Here is a 22,224-nt window from a genome sequence, read left to right on the forward strand (position 1 = left end):
AATGTGCCTATTTATATTAATATTACTGTTAATATATTACTTATAAAACAAAAATAAGCTATAAGCACCTGCTATATGCCAGGCATTTAAAATTATCTCGAGTCACACTAGAAGATAGAGATCATTCTTTTCATCTTACAGATGAAAATAGGGCTCAGAAAGTTTATAGAACATTATCAAGTATATAAGTAATAAGACCAAAAGCTATAATTCAAATCTAAGTCTGTCTGGCTCCGAACCTTATACCCTCTATACTGGGATACAATAGATCTTCCATTCTCATAACCACTTGTTTAGCTGTGGGGCCTGGGCTTCTGTACTGTGCCCTACTATGTCTCTATTTCATATATGTATATCTCCAACCATATGTTAAGCACTATGCTAGAAAATGGGAATTCTGTAGCAAGATAGAGCCCCAACCTCAAGAAGCTTATGATCTAGTGAAGGAGACAGAGAAATAAAAAGGCAATTACAGCACAAGTTCTAAAATAAAAATCATAATGAGGTGTGTTAGGAGCAAACATGAAGAGTCAGAGAAGGCTTCCAGGAAAAGGTAACATCTAAATAGACACTAAGAGTCATACTGGTGACACGTATGTTGACTTGGTTCCAGCAGAAAAAAACAAAGGCCTGAAGGTGAGAGAAAGTATGGCACATTTAAGGACCTACGCACTGTGTGGTATGCTAGACTAAAGATGAACCATGTGGCCAAGTAAGTAGATGGACCAAATTTTGAAGGGCCTTGTGTGCCTTGTTAAGGTGTTTAGAATTATGGAGAGCCATTGAAGGGCCATCCACATGGGGGTGCTGTGAGAATATGTCACACATAGTGTGGGAGGCGAGGAAGCAAGGGGACTGATCACTAATGTGAGGGATGATGTTGTCCTAGGGGAGTAGTAGTGGATAGAGAAGGGAGAGAAGTGGATAGATGAAAGAGATATGAGATTTAGGACTTAGAAATTACAAGACCCATGTTTGATTATATATGTAGAAGGATCAGAGTGACAACCCACATTTCCGGCTTGGACCAAGAGAAACAAAGGACAAGAAAGAGGTTATGAGGAGGGAGCTGAGGAGTCCAATTTGGGCCTCATGAGAATTGGATGGAACATGCAGGGAGAGATGTCATTTGCAAAAATAGAAGAGAGATCTGAACTGCAAGTTTAAATTTGGGAGTCGTCACCATATGGGTAACAATTCAAACCATGGGAGTGGATGAGATCTCTTAAGATTATGTAGAATGAGAAAAAAAAATATGAGCCTAGGACAGAAAATATTATTCAAAATAATACTATTTTGCCTTTCACATCAGGAGCCATAGTAAAAAAAAAAAAAATCATTATATGCTACTGCTTAGGTGAAGGCTCAGAGCTTTGACTTGAGTTAATCTTGGGAATGAAAGTCTAAACATAATTCAGCCGTCCAAACTATATTCACTGAATGTAAATGTGTTCAGCATCTTCCACTTTCTAGATACATAAATATGAATCACTGCATATTTATCAGTGTCACTTTCACTAATTTTTCTACTTGTTTGACTTCAAGATCCTGTCTTAATTCAGCGAAAAGAATGGAGACCCAAAGCAGGTGTACAGATAATTCAGGCCAAGAAGTGCTCTCTCCTAAGGGCACACACAGGGAGTGTAGGTGCAACACAAGTGAACTGGTAGCATCGTCTTCTACCCACAGTTCATTTAGGACAGTTTTTCTCCATTGGTTTCTCAGCCGGTTTACCCTAAGTGAGGGAACCTGACGGCCATTGCTTCTCTTCTTTCTTTGCAGTTCCAGCATCTGTCCAGGGAATAGTTGCAAACAACGCATACAGCAGTCATTCCTTAACCGTAAGTTGGCAAAAGGCTGTTGGTGTGGCAGAAAGATACGAGATCCTGCTTCTAAATGAAAATGGGATCCTTCTGAGTAACACGTCAGAGCCAGCCTCCACCATGCAGCACAAATTTGAAGACCTAACACCGGGAACAAAGTACAAGATTCGGATCTTAACTGTCAGTGGAGGTCTCTTCAGCAAAGAAGCCCAAACTGAAGGCCGAACAGGTAATCCGCATGGCTTGTTTCATACCAGATCTCTCCCTGTGTGCTATTCCTTCAGAACCGAAGGGTCGGAGAGATGAAGCAACACGGGGAGATGATGTCTGTTTCTTGACACAGTGGGAACATTCACCATGATTTACCACTTCCCTGTCAGCCAGCCTCTCCGCACAGGTTTCAGCCTACCCCACGCCAGTTCAGATACAGTGTTAAAACCTACTGCCTGCTGCTGCAATAAGTTACCGCCAACTTGGCAGCTTAAAGCAACATAGATTTTTTTATCTTGTAGCTCTGGGGGTCAGAAACTGAAAGTGGGTCTAATGGGGCTAAAATTAAGGCATCGGGTATCAGCAGGGCTGTGTTTCTCCTGGAGACTTTAGGGGAGAAGCTCTCCTTGGCCTCTTCAGCTTCTAGAGGCCACTCAGATTCCCTGGCTCATGTCCTCCTTCCAACAATGGCATTGTTCCAACCTCGGTGTATGTCACCATATCTCTTTCTTTACTCTTCTGCGTCCCTCCTCCATATTTTAAGGACTCTTGTGAGTCACCACCTGGACAATCCAAGATAAGCTCCCTGCCTCAAGATGTTTAACTTAATCACAGGTATACAGTCCCCTTTGCCGCATAAGATAACATGTTCACAGGTTCTGGGGATTTGGACATGGACATCTTGGGGGGTCATTATTCAGACAACAACACTGGTCTAATTGATTACTTATGAAGGAGCTAGATATGAAAGGGGGGGTCATGCTGACAGAGATGAAAAGATGAATTAAGCATGCTTTGTCCCGGAAGAGCTGGCTGACTGGTGGGATAGACAGACACATAGACAAAGGATGACAATACTTTGTGATATTTGTGATGACAATACTTGTGATAAGGATTATATAGAAGAAAGGAATGTCCAATACCAAGAGGAGCATGGAGGACAGGTAGAATTGGGAGGTCCTCATAAAACTGACGTTTCAGTACTGTCATGAAGGATGAAACAATTCTGCGTGTGGAGAGAAGGTAAAAGGACACCATGTACAGACAGACTGTCCTGTGCCAAGACAGGGAGGTGTGAGAAGGAGCAGTGAGAAGCAATGGATGGATGAGGTGTGGGTGGCATGATGGAGAGGTGAGACTGGAAAGGCAGATTAGGGCCAGATTAGAGAGCGCCTGGCACGTCTTCCTCAGGGGGTTATTTTTCATCTTATAAGCAGTGAGGAGACAATACAGGTTTTTCAGCCAGACAGTGAGTGCTTTGTAATAAAAATTTGTACCTTAAAGAAGATAAATCAGATGGCAATGGGGGATAGATAGGTTGAATGGAGAAGAGACTCATTCATTGATTCATTTGTCATTGAGCACCAACTATGTGCTAGGCACCTTTCTAAATGCTGGCTACCCAGAAGTGACTAAAACAAACCCTGGTGGTCATGAAGCTTACATTGTAGTAGGAAAGAAAGGCAGTAAACAAAATAAATAAGTAAAAAATATAGTAGATTAGATGGTGGTGAATCCCAAAAAGTAAAACAGGAAAGTGGGATTAACAAGTGTTAGAGGCTTGCAATTTAAAAATTTTTTAATGTCTATTTATTTTTGAGAGAGAGAGAGTGTGTGTGCGAGCAGGGGAGAGGCAGAGAGAGAGGGAGGGAGACACAGAATCCAAAGCAGGCTCCAGGCTGTGAGCTGTCAGCACAGAGCCTGACGTAGGGCTCGAACCCACAAACCGTGAGATCATGACCTGAGCCGAAGTCCGACGCTTAACCAACCGAGCCACCCAGGCGCCCCGAGGCTTACAATTCTAGATAGCACAGTCCTCACAGGTTTTGTTGAGAAGGTGATATTTGAATAAAAGTCTGAAAGAAATGAGAAAAAGGGTTATGCAGGCGTTTGGGGGAAGAATATCCCTAAGCAGAGCAAAGAGCTAAGGCAAAGATCCTGAAGCAGGAGTGTGTCTGGCCTGTTGGACCAGTAAAGAGGCCAGAATAGTTGGAGCGGAGTGAGTGAGAACAAAGTGGGGTGATGTGGTCCGAAAGGTAACTGGGGTCATAAGATGACTGCAGTTATAGAAATGATAAGGGTCAAAAGCTGAACTAACACAGGGGCCCTGGTGAAGAAAAGTAGATACAGTCAAAAAATACTTCTTCATTAGATAAGATGGCTACTTGGTGTCCAAGTAGAATACAGGAGGAGGAACAGAAAATTCCAGAACTTCTACCTGGGGTATCTGGAAGAAGATGATGCCATTAATTGAGATAAGAGGAACGGGGGAGCAGTGTCAAGGAGAAAGAGACAGGATTCAGTTTTGTACTGAGTTTGAGATGTCTGAATGGCTTGCAGTGAGAGATGATCATCAGTAATAGAAAATATGGCCCAAGCTCAGAAAAGTGAGCTGGAGATAAATATTTGGACAAAAATTCTAATTAAATACATGCCTTAGTCTGTTCAGACTGCTATAACAAAAATACCACAAATTGGGTGGCTTAAACCACAAACATGTATTTCTCACAATTCTCAAGGCTGGAAGTCCAAGATCAAGGCACCAGCAGATTTGATGTGTGGTAGGGTCCCATTTTCTGGTTCATAGATGGCATTTTCTTGTTGTGTCCTCACATGGTAGAAGGACGAGAGAGCTCTCTGGGGTCTCTTTTATAAGGGCACTGATCCCATTCATGAGGACTCCACTCTCATGACCTAATCACCTCCCAATAACCGCAGCCCCTGGTACCATCACTTTGGCGGTTAGGTTCCAACATAAGAATTTGAGGTGGAGGGGACGTAAACATTTAGTCATAGCAATCCATGAAGTGAATGAGGTTGGTTGTTTAGCCAATGTTATGGAGTAGGAAGGGGACAGAGGATGGAATGATGGGAAACATCAACTTTCAGGGATCTGGCACAGGGAGAGGGAGAAAATAAAACAGGAAGTGTTTAGACTGGAGGGAGAAGAACCCAGAAGAGACTGAGGCAGGTGTTCTGTTTCCACTGGCATCCGTGGAATTAGGCAGCACCTGTGCGAACAGTTTGGAAGCAGGTCATTTCTGGTGGCTCTTGATCATTTTGCCAACAGGTACCACTGAAGACCGAAAGGGTCGTAAAATCCCAATGTAAGTAATTTTTAAGACTGCTTTTTTAAGTTTATTTTTTTATTTTGAGAGAGAGAGAGAGCCTGCCAGTGCAGAGCCCCGTGCGGGACTCGATCCCATGAACCGTGAGGTCATGACCTAAGCCGGATGCTTAATAACTGAGCCATCCAGGTGCCCCATTACTATTTGTTTAATGGTTTTGGCTTTTCCTCTTGCATCTCTTTCCCATATCCCCGACTCAAATCTCCTCCTTCTGTCTGCTTTTCTCTTTCTTTCCCACTTCTCTTCCCTCCCCGCTGCCCTTACTTCCGTTTGCCATTCCTTAGCTTTCAAATGGCATTCAGAGATAGTTTTTTATTTTTTATCTAGCTCTTATTATTAGAAAAACATTTAGCCTTGGGGCACCCGGATGGCTCAATTGGGCATCCTACTCTTAGTTTCAGCTCAGGTCATAATCCCAGGATTGTAGGATTGAGCCCCACGTAGATTATCTCTCCCTCTCTTTCTGCCCCTCTCTCCTATTTGTGCTCTCTCTCTCTCTCTCTCTCTCTTTCTCTCTCTCTCAAATAAAATTTAAAAAGAAAGAAAGAAAAACATTTAGTCACACAGGTCAGATTAACATTTATTTTATATCCAAAAAACATATTTGTAGATAATTTCCCAGTTACTGGTTTTTCTTTGTTCTCTTGTGCTTTTGTTTTGTCGTTGTTGTTGTTGTTGTTGTTGTTTGAATTGACAGTTTCAACATCAGTAATGCACAAAATTCAGTCTTCTTAGTTTTGGGGTCCCCATGAAGTCAATATTTTCTGAAGGCCGAGACCATGTGTTTGAAGCTGCTGTGGAGTGTATCCACCTGGGCGTCAGGCCTGGGCTGTGTCAAGGGGGTACTAAAACTCGGTCTCACCCTCTTGCTCAACTTTTCCAGTCCCAGCAGCTGTCACCAATCTGAGGATCGTAGAGAACTCCACCAGACATCTGACCTTAAGCTGGACCACCTCGGAAGGGGAACTCAACGGGTACAACATCTTTCTGTATAACCCAGATGGAACGCTTCAGGAGAGAGCTCAAGTCAACCCACGAATCCAGAGTATCTCTTTCCAGAACCTGCTGCAAGGCCGAATGTACAAAATGGTGATAGTAACTCACAGTGGGGAGCTGTCTAATGAGTCTTTCATATTCGGTAGAACAGGTAAGGCCCGGACCCAAGCAGGAATGTATTGTGGGGAAATTGTCTCAGTATTCACTGGCTTTTCCTTGTTTTGTCCTTAGTTCCCTCTTCCAGCCATGGTCTAGCTTTATATGACCTTGTGACCTTCAGGCTTTTTTATCTGAAATCAGGCATTTGATTACATATCAGAATTGCCTTTGCACTGGCTTCTGCTCTGTTGCCACCACTAGTTGACCTCATAGGGTTTGGTGGAAAAATGATTCTGGCTTCTCTGTTTGCCACCAAACTGCCACAAGAGGGTTGTAACCCACTGTGGTTTGATTCAAGCTGTGCCTTTCAGCTTTCTACAGGACACGCGTGGAGTGGAGGGCAGGTCCGGAGAAGGGCCAACTACAGAAAGGACCAAGCAATGTCCACTGTGAGACAGAAACATGGCACTGGATGAAATGCACACAAAGCATTGCAGGAAAAGGAGAGAAAGAGACATCTCTCTGGGCTGCAAATAAGGAACTGAATCCACTCGTTTTCCATAATTTGAGGCCATTATTTTATTTTCCCGTTCAGTTTTTTTTTTGTTTTTTGTTTTTTTTTTCTCATCTGACAATAGTTTTTGAGTGCTTTGTATGCCAGGCACGGGGCTCACTGCTGGAATCTGTGAACAGCACAGATGAGGCCCCTGACTATAGAGCTCTCATTGGCAGAGAGGGAGCAGGGCCAGACAGCAGATTTTTAAGGGACATGACTTGGGAATGCCTTGAAGTCTGTGAAGGAAATAAACAGTATGTTGTGACAGAGTGACTTGGCAGGACAAGAAAAGACTTTAGACAGGGAAAGCATTTCAGGTGAGCCTTGTAGGTGAGGGAAGTGTATCCCAGGCACCCAACAGAAGTTCTCAGCGTGTTTTTGGAAGGGAATGAAATGAGCAACAGATATGGATACACCTAGACCCTGAATAGAATTGCCTTGATGTTACTGTTTCTAGGACAATCTGCCCTCTGCACATCTTCCCTTATGTGCTCATTAATGTCTAAAGTTCCTCCATCAAGAGACAGCAGTCTTCACTCCCAGAGAATAACGAAGCTTAAATACCCACGGGACAGGTGCCAGTGTGACTAAGTTACATAGTGGTAGACATGACTGTTAACACCCTTTTCCCAAGTGAGGATCTACCAATATAGATTTGGGTAAGAAAACGAATGAGGGAACTGAGAACCTACAAGAGAGCGGAGAGGAAGCAGAGAGACCCAGGGGAGGATGTTATGGGATAAGGGGCCTGGGTGTGATGGGCCAGCCTGGAAAGGGCTGGCACCTTTTGTGAATATATTCAAGGCCATTCATAAGGTAAGTTATGAACTGTTTGACGAGTTTTAATTAATCATTTCTGAAGATTTCATTTCAGATGTTTATCAGGCTATGTGTGGTGAGCATATGGAAGCCACCACCTGTGCTGGTTTGTTTTTATTTTCGTTTGTACCACATCTCTAGACCACATGCCCCTCTACGTAAGTGCCCTGAAATGCAGGCAAGATCTGACTCTGCAATGGGTACCACTCACCCATATGCCCAACATAGCTCGTATTCTCACCTGTAGGCCAAGTGCTTTTGCTTGTAACTCCTCTGTCCTTAGTAAAGGTTTTCACTGTGTTTAAGTCCCAGCTTCTGTGAGTAACCTCCGGGGATCCAATCGGAACATGACAGACAGTCTCTGGTTCAGCTGGAGTCCAGCCTCTGGGGACTTCGATTTTTATGAGCTGATTCTGTACAACCCCAATGGCACGAAGAAGGAAAACTGGAAAGACAAGAACCTGACAGAGTGGCGTTTCCATGGCCTCATTCCTGGAAGGAAGTACACGCTGTGTGTGGTAACTCACAGCGGGGACCTCAGGAACAAGCTCATGGGGGAGAGCAGAACAGGTAAGGAGCTCTGTTGCCAAAGGCCAACTATTGGTAGGAAGTAGCTTCTAAAGACACATTTGAGTTATGGTTTTAATAAGAAGAAAGAAAATCAATAATGGAGTACCTCGTGCTAGCTCTTGGGAAGGCACTATGCTACAATGGATAAAGGAAGCAGACCTTAACCACTGTTCCTACAAGATCTAGGAAAAGGGTCTAGGTCCTTAACTTAGCTCTGCCACTTACCTATGTGAAGCTGGGAAGGTCATTGAACATCTCGAAGTCTCAGTCTTCTTATCTGTAAAATGGGGATAATCATATACGTCATCATTGCATTGCTATTGGCAATGCTTCCTAAATTTTTTATCTCCCGGGCATACACAGATAACATTAATCTGTACACCACCCTGGGATCAATGAACAGAGCTATCTGCAACTGGGCATAATTGTGGATTGTAGCCCTCACACCTCAAAATCTAATGGAACCAATACCTTTGCACACTTGTAACCCATTCAGGGCGCACCCATGCTCCACAGCACCTTGGTAAGGAATCTCTCCTTAGGAAAATTAAAGAAGATGCACGTAAAACACTTGAGGACTGCAACTGACACATAGTAAACACTATAGATAGAAGCTTCTATTAGATTTTCATATTATTGCTTCCTACAAAGCACCTTAAGGTACATCTGATGTCACCCAGCTCTCGTCTATGCTATGGCATAGACATGTTTATGTGATTTTTTTCATGTTCTCCTACATGCAGCCCCAAGTCCTCCCAGTCTTATCTCATTTGCTGATGTTACAAACACATCCTTGGCCATCACCTGGAAGGGGCCACCAGACTGGACAGACTACGATGACTTTGAGCTACAGTGGTTCCCCAGAGATGCCATCACGGTCTTCAACCCCTACAGCAATAGAAAATCGGAAGGACGCATTGTGTATGGTCTTCGTCCAGGGAGATCCTATCAGTTTAGTGTCAAGACTATCAGCGGTGATTCCTGGAAAACCTATAGCAAACCAGTATCTGGATCCGTGAGGACAAGTATGGCATGTTTTACTACTCTTGGTTCTCAGATGGAGTGAGGGGGAAGTATGTGTTGCGACTTCTTACTCCAGCGAGGCTTGGTTTAAATCCACATTTTTACTTGGGGTTGGTTAGGTTTGAATTCAGGCATAAGTCTGTATAGACGTCTTCATTCCTTCAACATTAACAACAATGGGCAATAAAGAGGTTGTCTCTGCCCTCATGGAGCTTGAGTGGCAAGTGTGACGAAGTAAGTATTTGGTTCTGTAGAAACCCATGGTAGGGGCATCTGAGCCAACACAAGAGAGCTTCCTGGAAGAAGAAACTTCCAAATCAAAGCCTAAGGAACTCACCAGGTGGATATGGGGAACGAAGTGGAGAATATTCTAGATAGACAGAATAAAATATTCCAAGACCAGGCAGGAGAGAGGAACAGAAGAGGTTAGTTGGCCAGAGCATAAAAGGTGAGGATTAAGAGAATCAGGTCATAAAATGTCTTGTGAACCACAGCAGTGATTTCAACTTTCTCCTCAATCAGTTGGAGCCACCAAGGGATTTGCAGCCAAGATCTCATAATCAAATTTGCACTATAAGAAGTCACTCTGGGTACAGTGTAGAGAATGGATTGAAAGGGGCAAACTAGAAACAGAGGGGTCAGCTAGGACATATCGCTGTAAATCCTAAAGATAAAAATACTTTGGCAATGAAATATATATCAGTTCCTTCCCAAAGGCACTTTGTAATAGGTACAGCAAATCTCAAAGAACAAACGTTTTCAGTATAGAAACCTCAATCCACATATTTATTTTTCAGTAATACCTATATATGTCATTTCTACAACCAGATCAGATAGTGGTTATTTATAAAAATAAATAGTTGAAAATTATAAACTTAAGCAAGTAGTTGTTTCATCTATTCAACAAACATTAATCTTATAATAATTATAACTTGTACTCCATAGTGTATCCAAAGAGCAGTTTGGGATTAAATAGTTGGATGTCAAGAGAAATTTGTGAAAAAGAACTTAAGAGTTTTAATTTACAGCGAGCTCAGGATGGGTTTTCAGTGGCTTACCGTGGGCTGTATAACCAAAACAGGTGCTCAGGTAAGAACTCAGTAGAGGCTGGACTGATTAAATGGCTTCTGGAATACTGTATTCTGTCCTGGGTGCTGGGATTTAAGAGTGGCATTTACGAAATGGAGCATGCCTACAAGGAGAGCCGCTGGCGAGAAGAGGGACTCAGTGCTGTGTTTTATGGGGAAGGGCTGATAGAACTTTAAGGATTGCATTAGTTAGGACTGGGTTTGGTTGTAACAGAAAACCCATCATAATAGAGGGTTAAGCAACAGAGAAGTTGATCATTCCCACGTGGAATCATTCCACTACTCCGTTTCTCACACATCTGCTCCAGCCACGATGAACAATCTGCAAGCCCTGATCTTCCACCTTCCCCCCCTGGGTGCCTGGGTTCATGCATTTCTCTGCCTGAAACACCCCTTTCCCAATTCTCAGCGAGGTGTCCTCTCTGCCAGAAAACCTTTGCCAACTCCTGCCCACCACCGACTCTGAGAAGTTGTCTGGTGCTCCACCCACCGCCTTCTTTCTCCATTTCTTCTGGTACATTCTCCTTGCCAACTCGTATTATGGCTATTTTGTACTCCTCTACCTTCCTAGAGGTTAGGGCTAATGCCTTATTCACTTCTGAACTGTTCACAGTCTCTAGAAGAGCACCTTGCCCATAGCAGGTACTAATTTCTTAGTGAATAGGGATGTGACCTGAGGCCTTAGAAGGCATGTGGGATTTAGGGGCAGAAAGGAGGAGGGAGAAGGAACTGAGGAAAGAGGTTGAAGCAAATTTCTATATTATTCTTTGAGCAAATTATTAGAATTATGGATCAGGCAGGATATTTTTAAAGACTTTCTCTAAGGCTGAACAGAGAAGATGTCTTGATTTCCAGCTGTGATTAGTCTGAAGGAGTTCAAAAGATTAAGAAGCAGTTAATGTTTGAAAAGACACAATTACTGAGGCACCTGGGTGGCTCAGTCAAACTTCCATCTTCGGCTCAGGTCATCATCTCTCGGTTCTTGAGTTCAAGCTCCACATCGGGCTGTCTGCTGTCAGCACAGAGCCTATTTTGTATCTTCTGTCCCCCTCTGTCTGAGCTCCTCTCTCACTCTCTCTCTCTCAAAAATAAATAGAAACATTTTTAAAAGACACAATTATTGCTTGCCTCAAAGGCCAATTCCTGTATCCTGAAAAATCTTCAGATTGATTTTTTTTCTAAATCATTCTTATCTAAACTGTTATGACTTAGCTGATATTTTAGACCTTGATATGTAATAGAAATTCATTCAGTGGCACAAAGATACTGAGTATTTCAAAGTCATGATTGTTAAGGAGAGTCCTATAACGAAGGAGGAGGTGTCAGGAGAAGGTGGGTTGAATACCAAATCAGAGCAACAGGTGCTTCTCTGTGAGGGATTGATTACTAGGTCTACACATAGTTCCTAGTCGCTCATCTGTGATCTGTTCTGCAAGCAGGGCTTAGAGCTTTCTGCTGTGCAGGCACACAAGGCCTGCGTCTGGAGGGACCCTATGCTTGGTCTCATTTTCTGTTGTCACCATCTTGAAATCTTAATAATATTTTGAACATGGGGCATTGCATTTGCATTTGGCACTGGACCTTGAAAGTTACGTAGCCAGTCCTACCTACAGGGTGTATGAACCAATATACAATTTTAATTTGGGGAGGAAGGGCAGGTGGAGAAAAGAGAAAAGGATTACATTTATAACAGGGACTATGAAAATCCAACAATGAAATGGAAGAGGGTTTTTTTTTTTTTTTCTATTTGGTGTCCTAAAGGTCAAACATAAGTGTCTTTAGCCTTATTTTTTCAATCCCTCCCCTCATCATGCAGTGCTCTTGTGAGTCTTTTTGATGCTTTGATGCCACTGATTAGTGCTGTCTGAAAATTGTTACTGTATTTTCTGCTGGGATCAATAAAACAATGGGCAGGCTTTTTCAAATGAATTTTGTCAAGACTTTTGACTCCTGGAATGAAATAGGGTGGTCTAGACCCAGATTTTCAAGAATTTCCTCAGAAATTCCAGGGGACAAGGGGCAAGGTAAGGAAAGTCTTAGGGAGGTCACCCCAGCAGAGCACCCCTGACCACCAAGGCACGCTTAAAGCACAGGACCAGCGACCCTCTGATTTAACATGTCAGGGAACTGAGACCTTTTTTTTTTTTAAATATATTTTTTAATGTTTATTTATTTTTGAGAGAGAGACAGAGACAGAGCACAAGCGGGGGAGGGGCAGAGAGAGGGAGACACAGAATCTGAAGCAGGCTCCAGGCTCTGAGCTGTCAGCACAGAGCCCGATGTGGGGCTCAAACTCACGAACCTGAGATCATGACTTGATCCGAAGTCGGACGCTTAACGAACTGAGCCACCCAGGCACACCGGCCTTTTCTTTTTTCTTTTTTTAATTTTTTTTATTTTTTATTTAAAAAAAATTTTTTTTAACGTTTATTTTTGAGACAGGGAGAGACAGAGCATGAACGGGGGAGGGTCAGAGAGAGAGAGGGAGACACAGAATCTGAAACAGGCTCCAGGCTCTGAGCTGTCAGCACAGAGCCCGACGCAGGGCTTGAACTCATGGACCGCGAGATCATGACCTGAGCCGAAGCCGGATGCCTAACCGACTGAGCCACCCAGGCGCCCCCGGCCTTTTCTTTTTTAAATGGCTCAGCTGCTAATATTAAAATTCAAAAACTACTTATCCAAATCGTACAGTGTAGCTTCCTAGGATGTAGTTAGAGATGTAGGCATGCAGCTGGTTGGGAAAGCCTATAGAGTTTGGTTATTAATGTGCACGGTCAGGTCACATAAGTGCCTTTCTGTCCAACTGTATCTCTTACTCCTTGTGGTGTCATTCACAACAACTAATGAGATCAGCTGCCATTCACTGGGTCCCTACTGGGTCTGGCACTCTGTTGGGCAGAAGAAAATGAACGACCATAAGCATAGCAGGTGGAGGAGCGTGGTGTACATGGGGAGCCAGAAGCAGTTTCGGTGCCTGGAACATGTGTGTGAGCAGGAAAGGCAAAAGTGGAAGAGGGGGACAGAGCCAAGGCCTAGGGGGTTAACAAGTAAGCAATGCCGTTTCTTAATTTTCTCGTAACAGCTAGTATTTACTGAGCAATTACTCTGCCAACCACCATTTTCTAGGTGGCTGTGCCTGGTTCTACTCCCTGAACCATCACAGTGATCACAGGATCGAGGTACTCTTGGTCTCCCCACTTTACAAATGGGACACAGACACCTTACGTAACTTGCCTAAGAAGTCACAGCTGATAAACAGAATTTGAATTCTGGCAGGCCAAGCTGCATTTTTAATCTTTTGGCTATTCAGCCCCACCTTTGATCTGACTCCGCCCCTTAATTTTAGTGCCCCCACTAAACTTAGTTGTGTATTTGTGTTTCTGATCACTTTGGCACCTGGTGATTTTCTAAAGGGACAGCGTTTTAATTTTTAATGTTTCGCAGAGTGTGAAATTCCTTGGGAGATCCATAATAATTTTTTTTCTTGAAAAACAATCCAAGTAAATTTTGAGAATTATTTATTTAGACCTCAGAGCAAGTAGGGCCCAGAGGAGCTGGAAGAAAAAAATACGTCTCACAGAGTTGTAAGAAGTGTCTCCTCCTTTCTCTCCTTTAGAGCCAGATAAGATACAAAACCTGCATTGCAGGCCTCAGAACTCCACAGCCATCGCCTGTTCTTGGATCCCTCCTGATTCTGACTTTGATGGGTATAGCATTGAATGTCGGAAAATGGACACTCAAGAAGTTGAATTTTCCAGAAAGCTGGAGAAAGAAAAATCTCTGCTCAACATCATGATGCTGGTGCCCCATAAGAGGTACCTGGTGTCCATCAAGGTGCAGTCGGCTGGCATGACCAGCGAGGTGGTTGAAGACAGCACTATCACAATGATAGACCGTAAGTGTTTCTGGACGCATGCGCTGAGTGAACACCTTGTTGTACCGCACCCATCACTGCCACTCACTTGCATGCAGGTCGCTTCCACATGAGCAGGCCTTGTTGTCACTTGGAAAAGAGAACCTAGAAGCCTTCAGGGAATGGAGACATTTCTCTGTGTCTGGCAGCAAACAAGTTAAATGATCTTAAGGTACTTGAATGAGTTAGCCTTTAAATACGTCACTTTGCCTGATAGAGTTAGAGCTATAATGGAGCTTTTAAGCACTTTGGTGCTATGACTTCAGGAAATCCTGCTGAGGTGCTGCCTCTTTCATTAGGTTTAACGTGCCACTGGCACATCACTTCCTCTGCCTGCTTTCCTCTTGGAGAGGAGGAGGTTTTCTGGATCACAAGCTTTCCACACAGACATACACACGCGCGCGCGCGCACACTGAGGTCGGTGCGTGGAGACCTTCATTTCACTGATTGTTGTTATATGGAAAAGCAGAGTTGTGACTCCCCTGGGTTCCTTCTCCATCCTTTTTCAGGGCCCCCTCCTCCACCTCCACATATCCGTGTGAATAAAAAGGATGTGCTAATTAGCAAATCTTCCATCAACTTCACTTTCAACTGCAGCTGGTTCAGCGACACCAATGGAGCTGTGAAATACTTCACAGTGGTAGTGAGAGAGGCTGATGGTAAGTGATCACGGATTATCTGCTAGCAGTAGGACACGGGGACTGCTTTCTCAAAGGTCACCGTGGAGGCTCTTTCTGTGACACGTTTGGAAGAGTGGAAAACTTAAATCTTTATATAATTCTGTCCCCTCTCTGCTGGATGCTGGGAGATGTAACAAAAACTTTGAACAATAAAGCCTATTATTCACTGGGTTTAATTATTAAAAGGGTGGCTGATAATCATAGCAACCACAGCAGTAAGTACAAATAACTATCATTTATGGAGACTTTCCTATGTGCCAGCACTGCTGGAAGTGCATTGCAGGGATTGACCTACACAGCCTTCTTCACACTCATTCAATGCTGTTCACTACTTGTTTTGTTCGGCCATTAAGCGGCAATATGCTTCAATGCCTTCCCCGCCCCAATCGCAAATACCTCAAGGAACCACACCCTTCCAAACCACTCACCAATTCACAAAGAAATATTCAAGAGCCGAAAAGAGGGAAAAGATGATCATGAAAAGCATCCTTCCTTTCTCCACTGAATTGCCAGCAGTATATTCCATTTTCTAGTCTATGAAGTCATTCAAAGTCTACCTAATTTCTATAGGCTAATAGTTACGACAACGTTCCATAGGGCCTCAAGTACGATTTTTAGAGTTTATCACGCCAGCATTTGTCAAACCACCTACAGGAGTGTCGTATTTGCCACTGAGGGCTTGTGCACTATTTCCCCAAAACGGATGTTTGTGTCTGGAGTGGTGTGGTATCTTTTACACGTCTTCTGTTTTTTCAGAATTGTTTAAAAGGTTGCACATGAGTTTCTTAAGCATCTCTATTTCAACACATTTGTGGACAATGAGAAACTTTAAAGCTGACAAGTGCTGGAGCAGCTCCTAGGCTAAATAGTGCTTTAGCTCACCGGGTGTCTAACAGTCTATGTGCTTTGACATGTAATTTAATTGTACTAAAGTTGGTTGTGCGTAACTAATTAAATAATTTCAACGGCCAGTGGTGCATCCCAGATTTCTTTACATCTCATAGTTGGAGATAAATCAGCAAACTGTGGAGAGATTTTAGATTTAATGAAGATGTAGTGAAGGTGATGTTTTACTACATGAATGTAAGGCAGTGACCAAAAAGAAGCCATAACCCAGAAGGCAGCCTTGTGTTCTCAGGCCATGTGGGTTTTGATTATTGATGTCCATGGAGCTGGGCTGTGCTTCCCTGGTGATCTAAGATAACAGTCCATCTCATGTAAATGTCATTCATAGCATATATGTTCATCTTAAAGGCAACATTCCTTTTCTTTTTTTCTTTTTTAATTTTTTTTAACATTTATTAATTTTTGAGAGACAGAGAGGGACAGAGCATGAGCAGGGGAGGGGTGCAGAGAGAAAGGGAGACACAGAATTGAAGCAGGTAGTCTCCAGGCTCCAAGATGTCAGCACAGAGCCCGACACGGGCCTCGAACTCATGAACCAGGAGACCATGACCTGAGCCGAAGTCGTCCACTTAGCTGATTGAGCCACCCAGGCGCCCCGGCATTCCTTTCAGTTACTGCCAACAAGATAATATTTCCAAGACCCACTCATTTTGAGCAAATTTTACTAAACAAGAGTCCGGGATGTGGTGAACCCCCACAATACCGCTCCTTGCGATGCATCGTAAATGGTATCCTATCTCTATAATATTTATCTTCCTAATTATGCTTTCCTCCAGCCAACACAAAAACGAGTTTGCAATGCCAAAACACACAGCAGGCTGGGTGGACAGAGAAGAGTTCTGGGAAGCGTTCCGCACTAGGGGCCAAATTCGAGCCAGGATTAAACTGTACTCAAGATAACAGAGAGCTGTACACGGAGCAATTATCTGACAGGGTGTGGCCCGAGGAGTGTGCCTTTGGGTGACTGCTCTGGACTTGAACTTGATTTCTCTTATCTCTTCCCTATTTCCTAGGTCATAGGGATTTCCTTATTAGCTCAGCTACAATGGTCATTGGCAAGGTAGAGAGCTTGTCTAGTGGGCTGACTCACAGTGGGGAGTGTCCAACTTTCTGGTGTTCTGGAACACATTATTATCAGATGCAGTGAGTTCACCTCTCAAATACACACATTCTATTTCCTAGAAAAATGACAGGGTGTGTGCATAAATATACGTACGCGTGTGTATAAAATTTTGTATCCACACACTTTAATTTTCATTCTAGGGGAAGTGAATTAAAATTAACTTCGTTAGGAGAATTTCGCAGCCTCCTTCAAGATCAAAGAGTCTGCACTTTGGAGATGACCGGTGATGGTGGGTGAGAGGAGGCAGACGTAGAAACCTCGTTAGGAATCACTGAAGTCACGAGAAAGCCAGTGCTTCACTGTGGGTTCTCTCCCTCCAGGCAGTGATGAGCTGAAGCCAGAACAACAGCACCCTCTGCCCTCCTACCTAGAATACAGGCACAATGCCTCCATCCGAATGTATCAGACCGATTACTTTGCCAGCAAATGTGCCGAAAGTCCCGACAGCAACTCCAAGAGTTTTAACATTAAGCTTGGAGCAGAGATGGAGAGCCTGGGTGGAAAATGCGATCCCAATCAGCAAAAATTTTGTGACGGACCACTGAAGCCGCGCACTGCCTACAGGTTAGATGTATTGTTTTGCAAGAAGGGACATGCTGCACTACTGGGTCCTTAGCAGTCTGGGCATCTGATGCACTTGAGCTCCCGTAGATTAATAACCAGCACTACAACAGTGTTCTACATGTTACTGGATCATTTATAAAAGTTGAATTCCTGCCCCCGTTCACAGGTAATGTGTAAAGAAGGCCGGCCTTCGGCACTCTGCAAAAGCTCTAATTCATTATATGAAGAATTGAAGGTTCTTAATAGATTGTTTTTTCTCCTAACTTCTTTAGTACAAATAAAACAACTTCTTTACTATTTTAATGACTGCGAAGATGTCCAAACAGAAAAATTGAGTGTAGGGAGACCCAAGAAATATGAAGTTTCATCTTCTACTTCTAGTGAGGGTTGTAATTACACATATTTATTTACCTTCTAAGGCATAAAAAGATGAAGGTGCTCTTTGGTCCAGACAGAATTCTTGAAGTCGAAGGCCCCTTAATGAATGGGAGTACCCTTTCCTCCTGCTAGGATGACAGATGAAAAGGAGCAGCTGTTTGCTTTGGCCCTAGGAAGCACTATGGCAGCCAACAGGCCCTTTCAGTCATAGGAATTGGCAATGCCCTTGGTCTACACTGTGCTCCCTGAAAGCAAGTGTGAGCAGAAGTACACAGCATCCCAAGCCAGAGTCCTCAAGAAAAAGGGAACCTTGGCTGCCATCTTGGATAGAAGCTACAAGCATCCAAGATCAGTACTTCTGCAGAGAATGTGCTGTCTCTCTTAGGTGTTGGCAGAGCTGACATCCAGCCAGTATGGCAGCCAGTCAGGTTCTCTATGGCGGGTTGGTCAGTGTCCAGGTCTTACTGACTCTTACATATTTTGAATATCATCCCTGAGTCTCAGCAGAGACTTTCCTACATTCTCCAAAAGGAGACAATGACATGGCATCACACCTGAGAACATTCTCAGCCCCTCCCTGGAATCAACACAGGCAGGCCAACAGTTTTCCTAAACCAGAAAACTCACCTTGGGCAGGAACTCTGTGTAACTCCCTCTGCCCAGGACTCACCATAAAAATGTGATTTCCACCCTAGCCCAGGTTGGCATCTTCAGAGTAAACTCATACGATCTTACTAGTGAGGTGGGCTCATGTGGTCTTCTATTCCAGAAGAGACCATATGAGCCTACCTGAAGGAGGTGAGATCTCAGACAGAACAAAGGAGAAATGTGAGGGAGATCAGAGCCCTGGAATCCTTTAGTTCCTGTAAGAATCAAGAGATGCCTCAGCTCCTCGGTCACATGGACTCAAGGAGATTTGAACAAAAGTCTCCCAATGGCTCTATTCGATTTGTGAGTTGGAAAGTGGAGGCTGTTTTTTGTTTGTTTGCTTTCTGAAAGAGAAGGAGAGAAGATGACTGAGTCACTACTACAGTTAAGAGAGGGACAATGAGAAGCTGTAGATGGCTCATGTCTGTCCCAGAGCCTACCGCTCTCCACCACACTCCTTCCCATTCGTAACGGCTGCTGAGGGCCTGGGAGAGCCTGTACTGAGTTCACGCGCTGCCACTTAGCTGTGTAACCTTGGAAATGGCATTTCAATTCCCAAATCCTCATTTCTCTCATCTGCAAAACAACACAGGGCTGTCCTGAGGAGGAACGTAGATGATCCATCAAACCTGGTCATGTCCCTTCTCGATTAAGGCCTTCCAGTGGTCCCCAATCACTTCTAGGAGTAAATGAAGATTCCAAAGAGGGCACATAAAGCCCTCACCTTCTCTCTCCTGCTTTGCCTCCTACCATCTGTCACAAGTACACCCTGCCTTTTGTTAACCCTTACTTGGAGTTCCTTTGACAGTGACATGCGTCTCTTATACCTCTGAGCCCTCACACATTCTTTTCACTCTATTTGGGATGCCCTCCCCTCCCTTGACTGGCTGGTGCATCCCTTCATACACTTCAGAAACCAGCTCAGCCCTCAAATTACCCCAATCAACCTGTCAACCCACACTGGGCAGTTGGCCCTAGCTCCATTTCCACAGCACCCAGACCCTTCATCACTCTAATCCTCACTTACCAGGACTTTTCAGCCCTTTGTTTGGTTACTTACCCCTTTTCACTAGACTATGAGAGCTTGTAGTCTAATAGAGACAAAACAATATGACAGATACCTGGCCCCAAAGAGGCACTCATTAAATGTTTGTGAACAAATAAGGGAATGACCCAAGTTGCTCTATCAGTACTTACACATTTCTTATTATAGCTTGATCAACTCATGCCATACTTACATGTTTTCTAGAACACAGCTTCCCTATATTTCCCCACATTTGGTTCAGTCCTGTGAAAAGCATGCCAGGCAGATAATGCTTGATAAGAGGAGGCACAGCCTTTCAAAGTATGTGGGGGAACCACACACTACGTGGTATCCTGTGTGATGGCTGCTGACCCCTAGCTTAATGCAGTCAGAATTCTACCTGTCTCAAGATGATGGTCACCATAGTGACCCTCAAAGCTATCAGGCATCTTTTTTCCAGAGATGAGAGAGAACGGGGTGGGGGTGGGGAGGGGTGGGGGGGGTGGGGAGGGGTGGGGGGGTGGGGGGGGTGAGGGGAAGAGGATTGAGACGAAATGGGAAATGCTAGGTTTAGCTGCTTTGCAAGTTTATTATGTCAACGAATGTAATGTTTCCCATTTGCTACTGGGTTCCTATTACTGGGTGTATAATTAACTCCATTCCATATGGGAAGAGAAAGGGCAGATCATGATGGGTGGGAGGCATTTTGGAAGTTAATAAAGTGCTGATCTGGCTTTGTTTCTATTCTAGAGTATTTTTATAATGTTTATTTATTTATTTTGAGAGCACCAGCACAAGAGAGAGAGAGGGAGACAGAATCTGAAGCAGGCTCCAGGCTCTGAGCCATCAGCACAGAGCCCGACACAGGGCTCGAACTCACGAACTGTGAGATCATGACTTGAGCCTAAGTTGGACGCTTAACTGACTCAGCCATCAAGGCTCCCCAGGCTTTGTTTCTATTCTAAATGGAATAGCAATGTGACCACGATCAGGTAGTCAGCTTCTCTTGACCTCATTTTCCCCAAATGAAAGAAATTGAAACACATGATCTCTAACTTTGTGCTATAGATTTCTGATTGTGGACACATATAAAGTTGAAGTAATTACTATCATATATCTGTTAATTAAAATAATATATGTGTATACACTGAATATATATATATACACATATGTGTATATATATATATATATATATATATATATATATATATATATATATACACACACACACACACACATATATATGCAATACAGAAGAGGTCTGTAAAATATAAGCAGAAATGTTGAAGGACATAAGAGAGTAAATAAATGCTGTAAAGGTTCAAAAGGCTTCTTGAAGGAGGTAACATTTTAGCTTAGCATTAACAAGTAGAGAAGGATTTGAAAATATGGAGATAGGGACAGAAGGAGATTCAACGTGGAGGGAAGAATGGGAGTCAAAGTGCAGAGAAAGAAATACACAGATTGTTTAGAGAAGAGCAAATAGTTCAGTTTCAAATTGGGGAAAGAGCATGGAAAGGGGTAGCAGGGAAGACAAGACCAGGAAGGTAGGATCCAGATGGGTGCTAAATGCTAATGTGGTGGTGCTGTCCATTTTTGGAAAGAGTTTAAGAGCAGAGCTCCTACTGACCCATTGAATTGAAGGCAATCCTGTACTAGGTCATTGTCTCCTATCTGGGTTCCTAGAGGTTCTTATTCATCTACGTCCACATTGTATTTTGCATTTTGCAGCTAGCATTTCAGAATAGAACATGTCAAGGTTGTCACACTCAATGCTTTTAATTTACAAAGAAGGAAACCAAGGCATAAAAAACTTTAGGGGCCATTCATCTAATCAGCAACAGAGTGATAGCTGGACCTCAGAACCTCTGCTTCCTAGCCTGGGCCCTTTTTACCATCCCTCCAACAGAAGTCATTGCTGTCAAACTGAAATGAAGCCAAGAGAAAATAAGAGAAAGAAATCTGGACTAGGATTCAGAAAACACAGGGTCTGGTTTTCTTTCACTGCTGTTCTTTGTGGTCTGGAGCAAGACACAGAATCTCTCCAAACTTCAGGTTCCAAATCTCTGACGTGTTATAATAATAAGCTTCCTTGTTATATTGGAGAAGTTGGAAATGATCAGGTAGAACCATGTCTGTGAAGATTCTTCTTCACTTATAAATCACTATACAAATAGAAGAATCTCTTTTCACCGGAGAGACTCATTTCGTTTTCCAAAAGTACAATGCATTAGCAACACACACCAACTCCTCACCTTCCCACTTAACACAAGCTGACTGCTTGTTACCCGTGAGGGACATCTCACAATGCTTCCATCAACAGTCTGTTATTCCTGGAAGTACAACTTTCGGCTGGAAAGCAGCTTTTAGAGGTGGAAATTATATATGTGGTTGATCAATATCATCTTGTTCGTTTTATAAGATTGCATTTGGACTTGGGCATGAGTTAGAAGGAAGGGCAGAGGGCAGAACAATTTGCCCAGAACATTTGGGTGAAACAAATCTAGATTTATTTTAAAGGAAAAAAGAGACTTCCATTCACTTTCGTAGGATTTAAATCAACACTAGGAAAGTTTTCCCATATAAATCAAGCCTCATAGTCTCAGCCCATCTACAGTTTGAAAGAGAAAGACCTCAATAGCTGGCCTGAGGCAGTCTTCTTAACTTAGTGCA

The 22,224-nt window shown here is 43.4% G+C and overlaps 1 protein-coding gene across 4 annotated transcripts in view; it reads left to right on the forward strand.

Annotated features, from left to right (window-relative positions):
- The window catches only part of PTPRB (protein tyrosine phosphatase receptor type B), a 118,928-nt gene that overhangs the window by 69,367 nt on the left and 27,337 nt on the right, over positions 1-22,224 (forward strand). For all 4 annotated transcript variants that reach the window (XM_019455094.2, XM_019455092.2, XM_019455096.2 and 1 more), the window contains 7 exons: positions 1,783-2,052; positions 6,045-6,308; positions 7,938-8,201; positions 8,945-9,226; positions 13,932-14,210; positions 14,738-14,887; positions 17,258-17,501. In XM_019455094.2, coding sequence (XP_019310639.2) covers positions 1,783-2,052; positions 6,045-6,308; positions 7,938-8,201; positions 8,945-9,226; positions 13,932-14,210; positions 14,738-14,887; positions 17,258-17,501 — 1,753 coding nt within the window. The remainder of the gene's footprint in view (positions 1-1,782; positions 2,053-6,044; positions 6,309-7,937; positions 8,202-8,944; positions 9,227-13,931; positions 14,211-14,737; positions 14,888-17,257; positions 17,502-22,224) is intronic.

This window comes from Panthera pardus, unplaced genomic scaffold, assembly GCF_024362965.1.
Source record: "Panthera pardus isolate Hobbes unplaced genomic scaffold, ASM2436296v1 HiC_scaffold_6, whole genome shotgun sequence".
Lineage (NCBI taxonomy): Eukaryota > Metazoa > Chordata > Mammalia > Carnivora > Felidae > Panthera > Panthera pardus.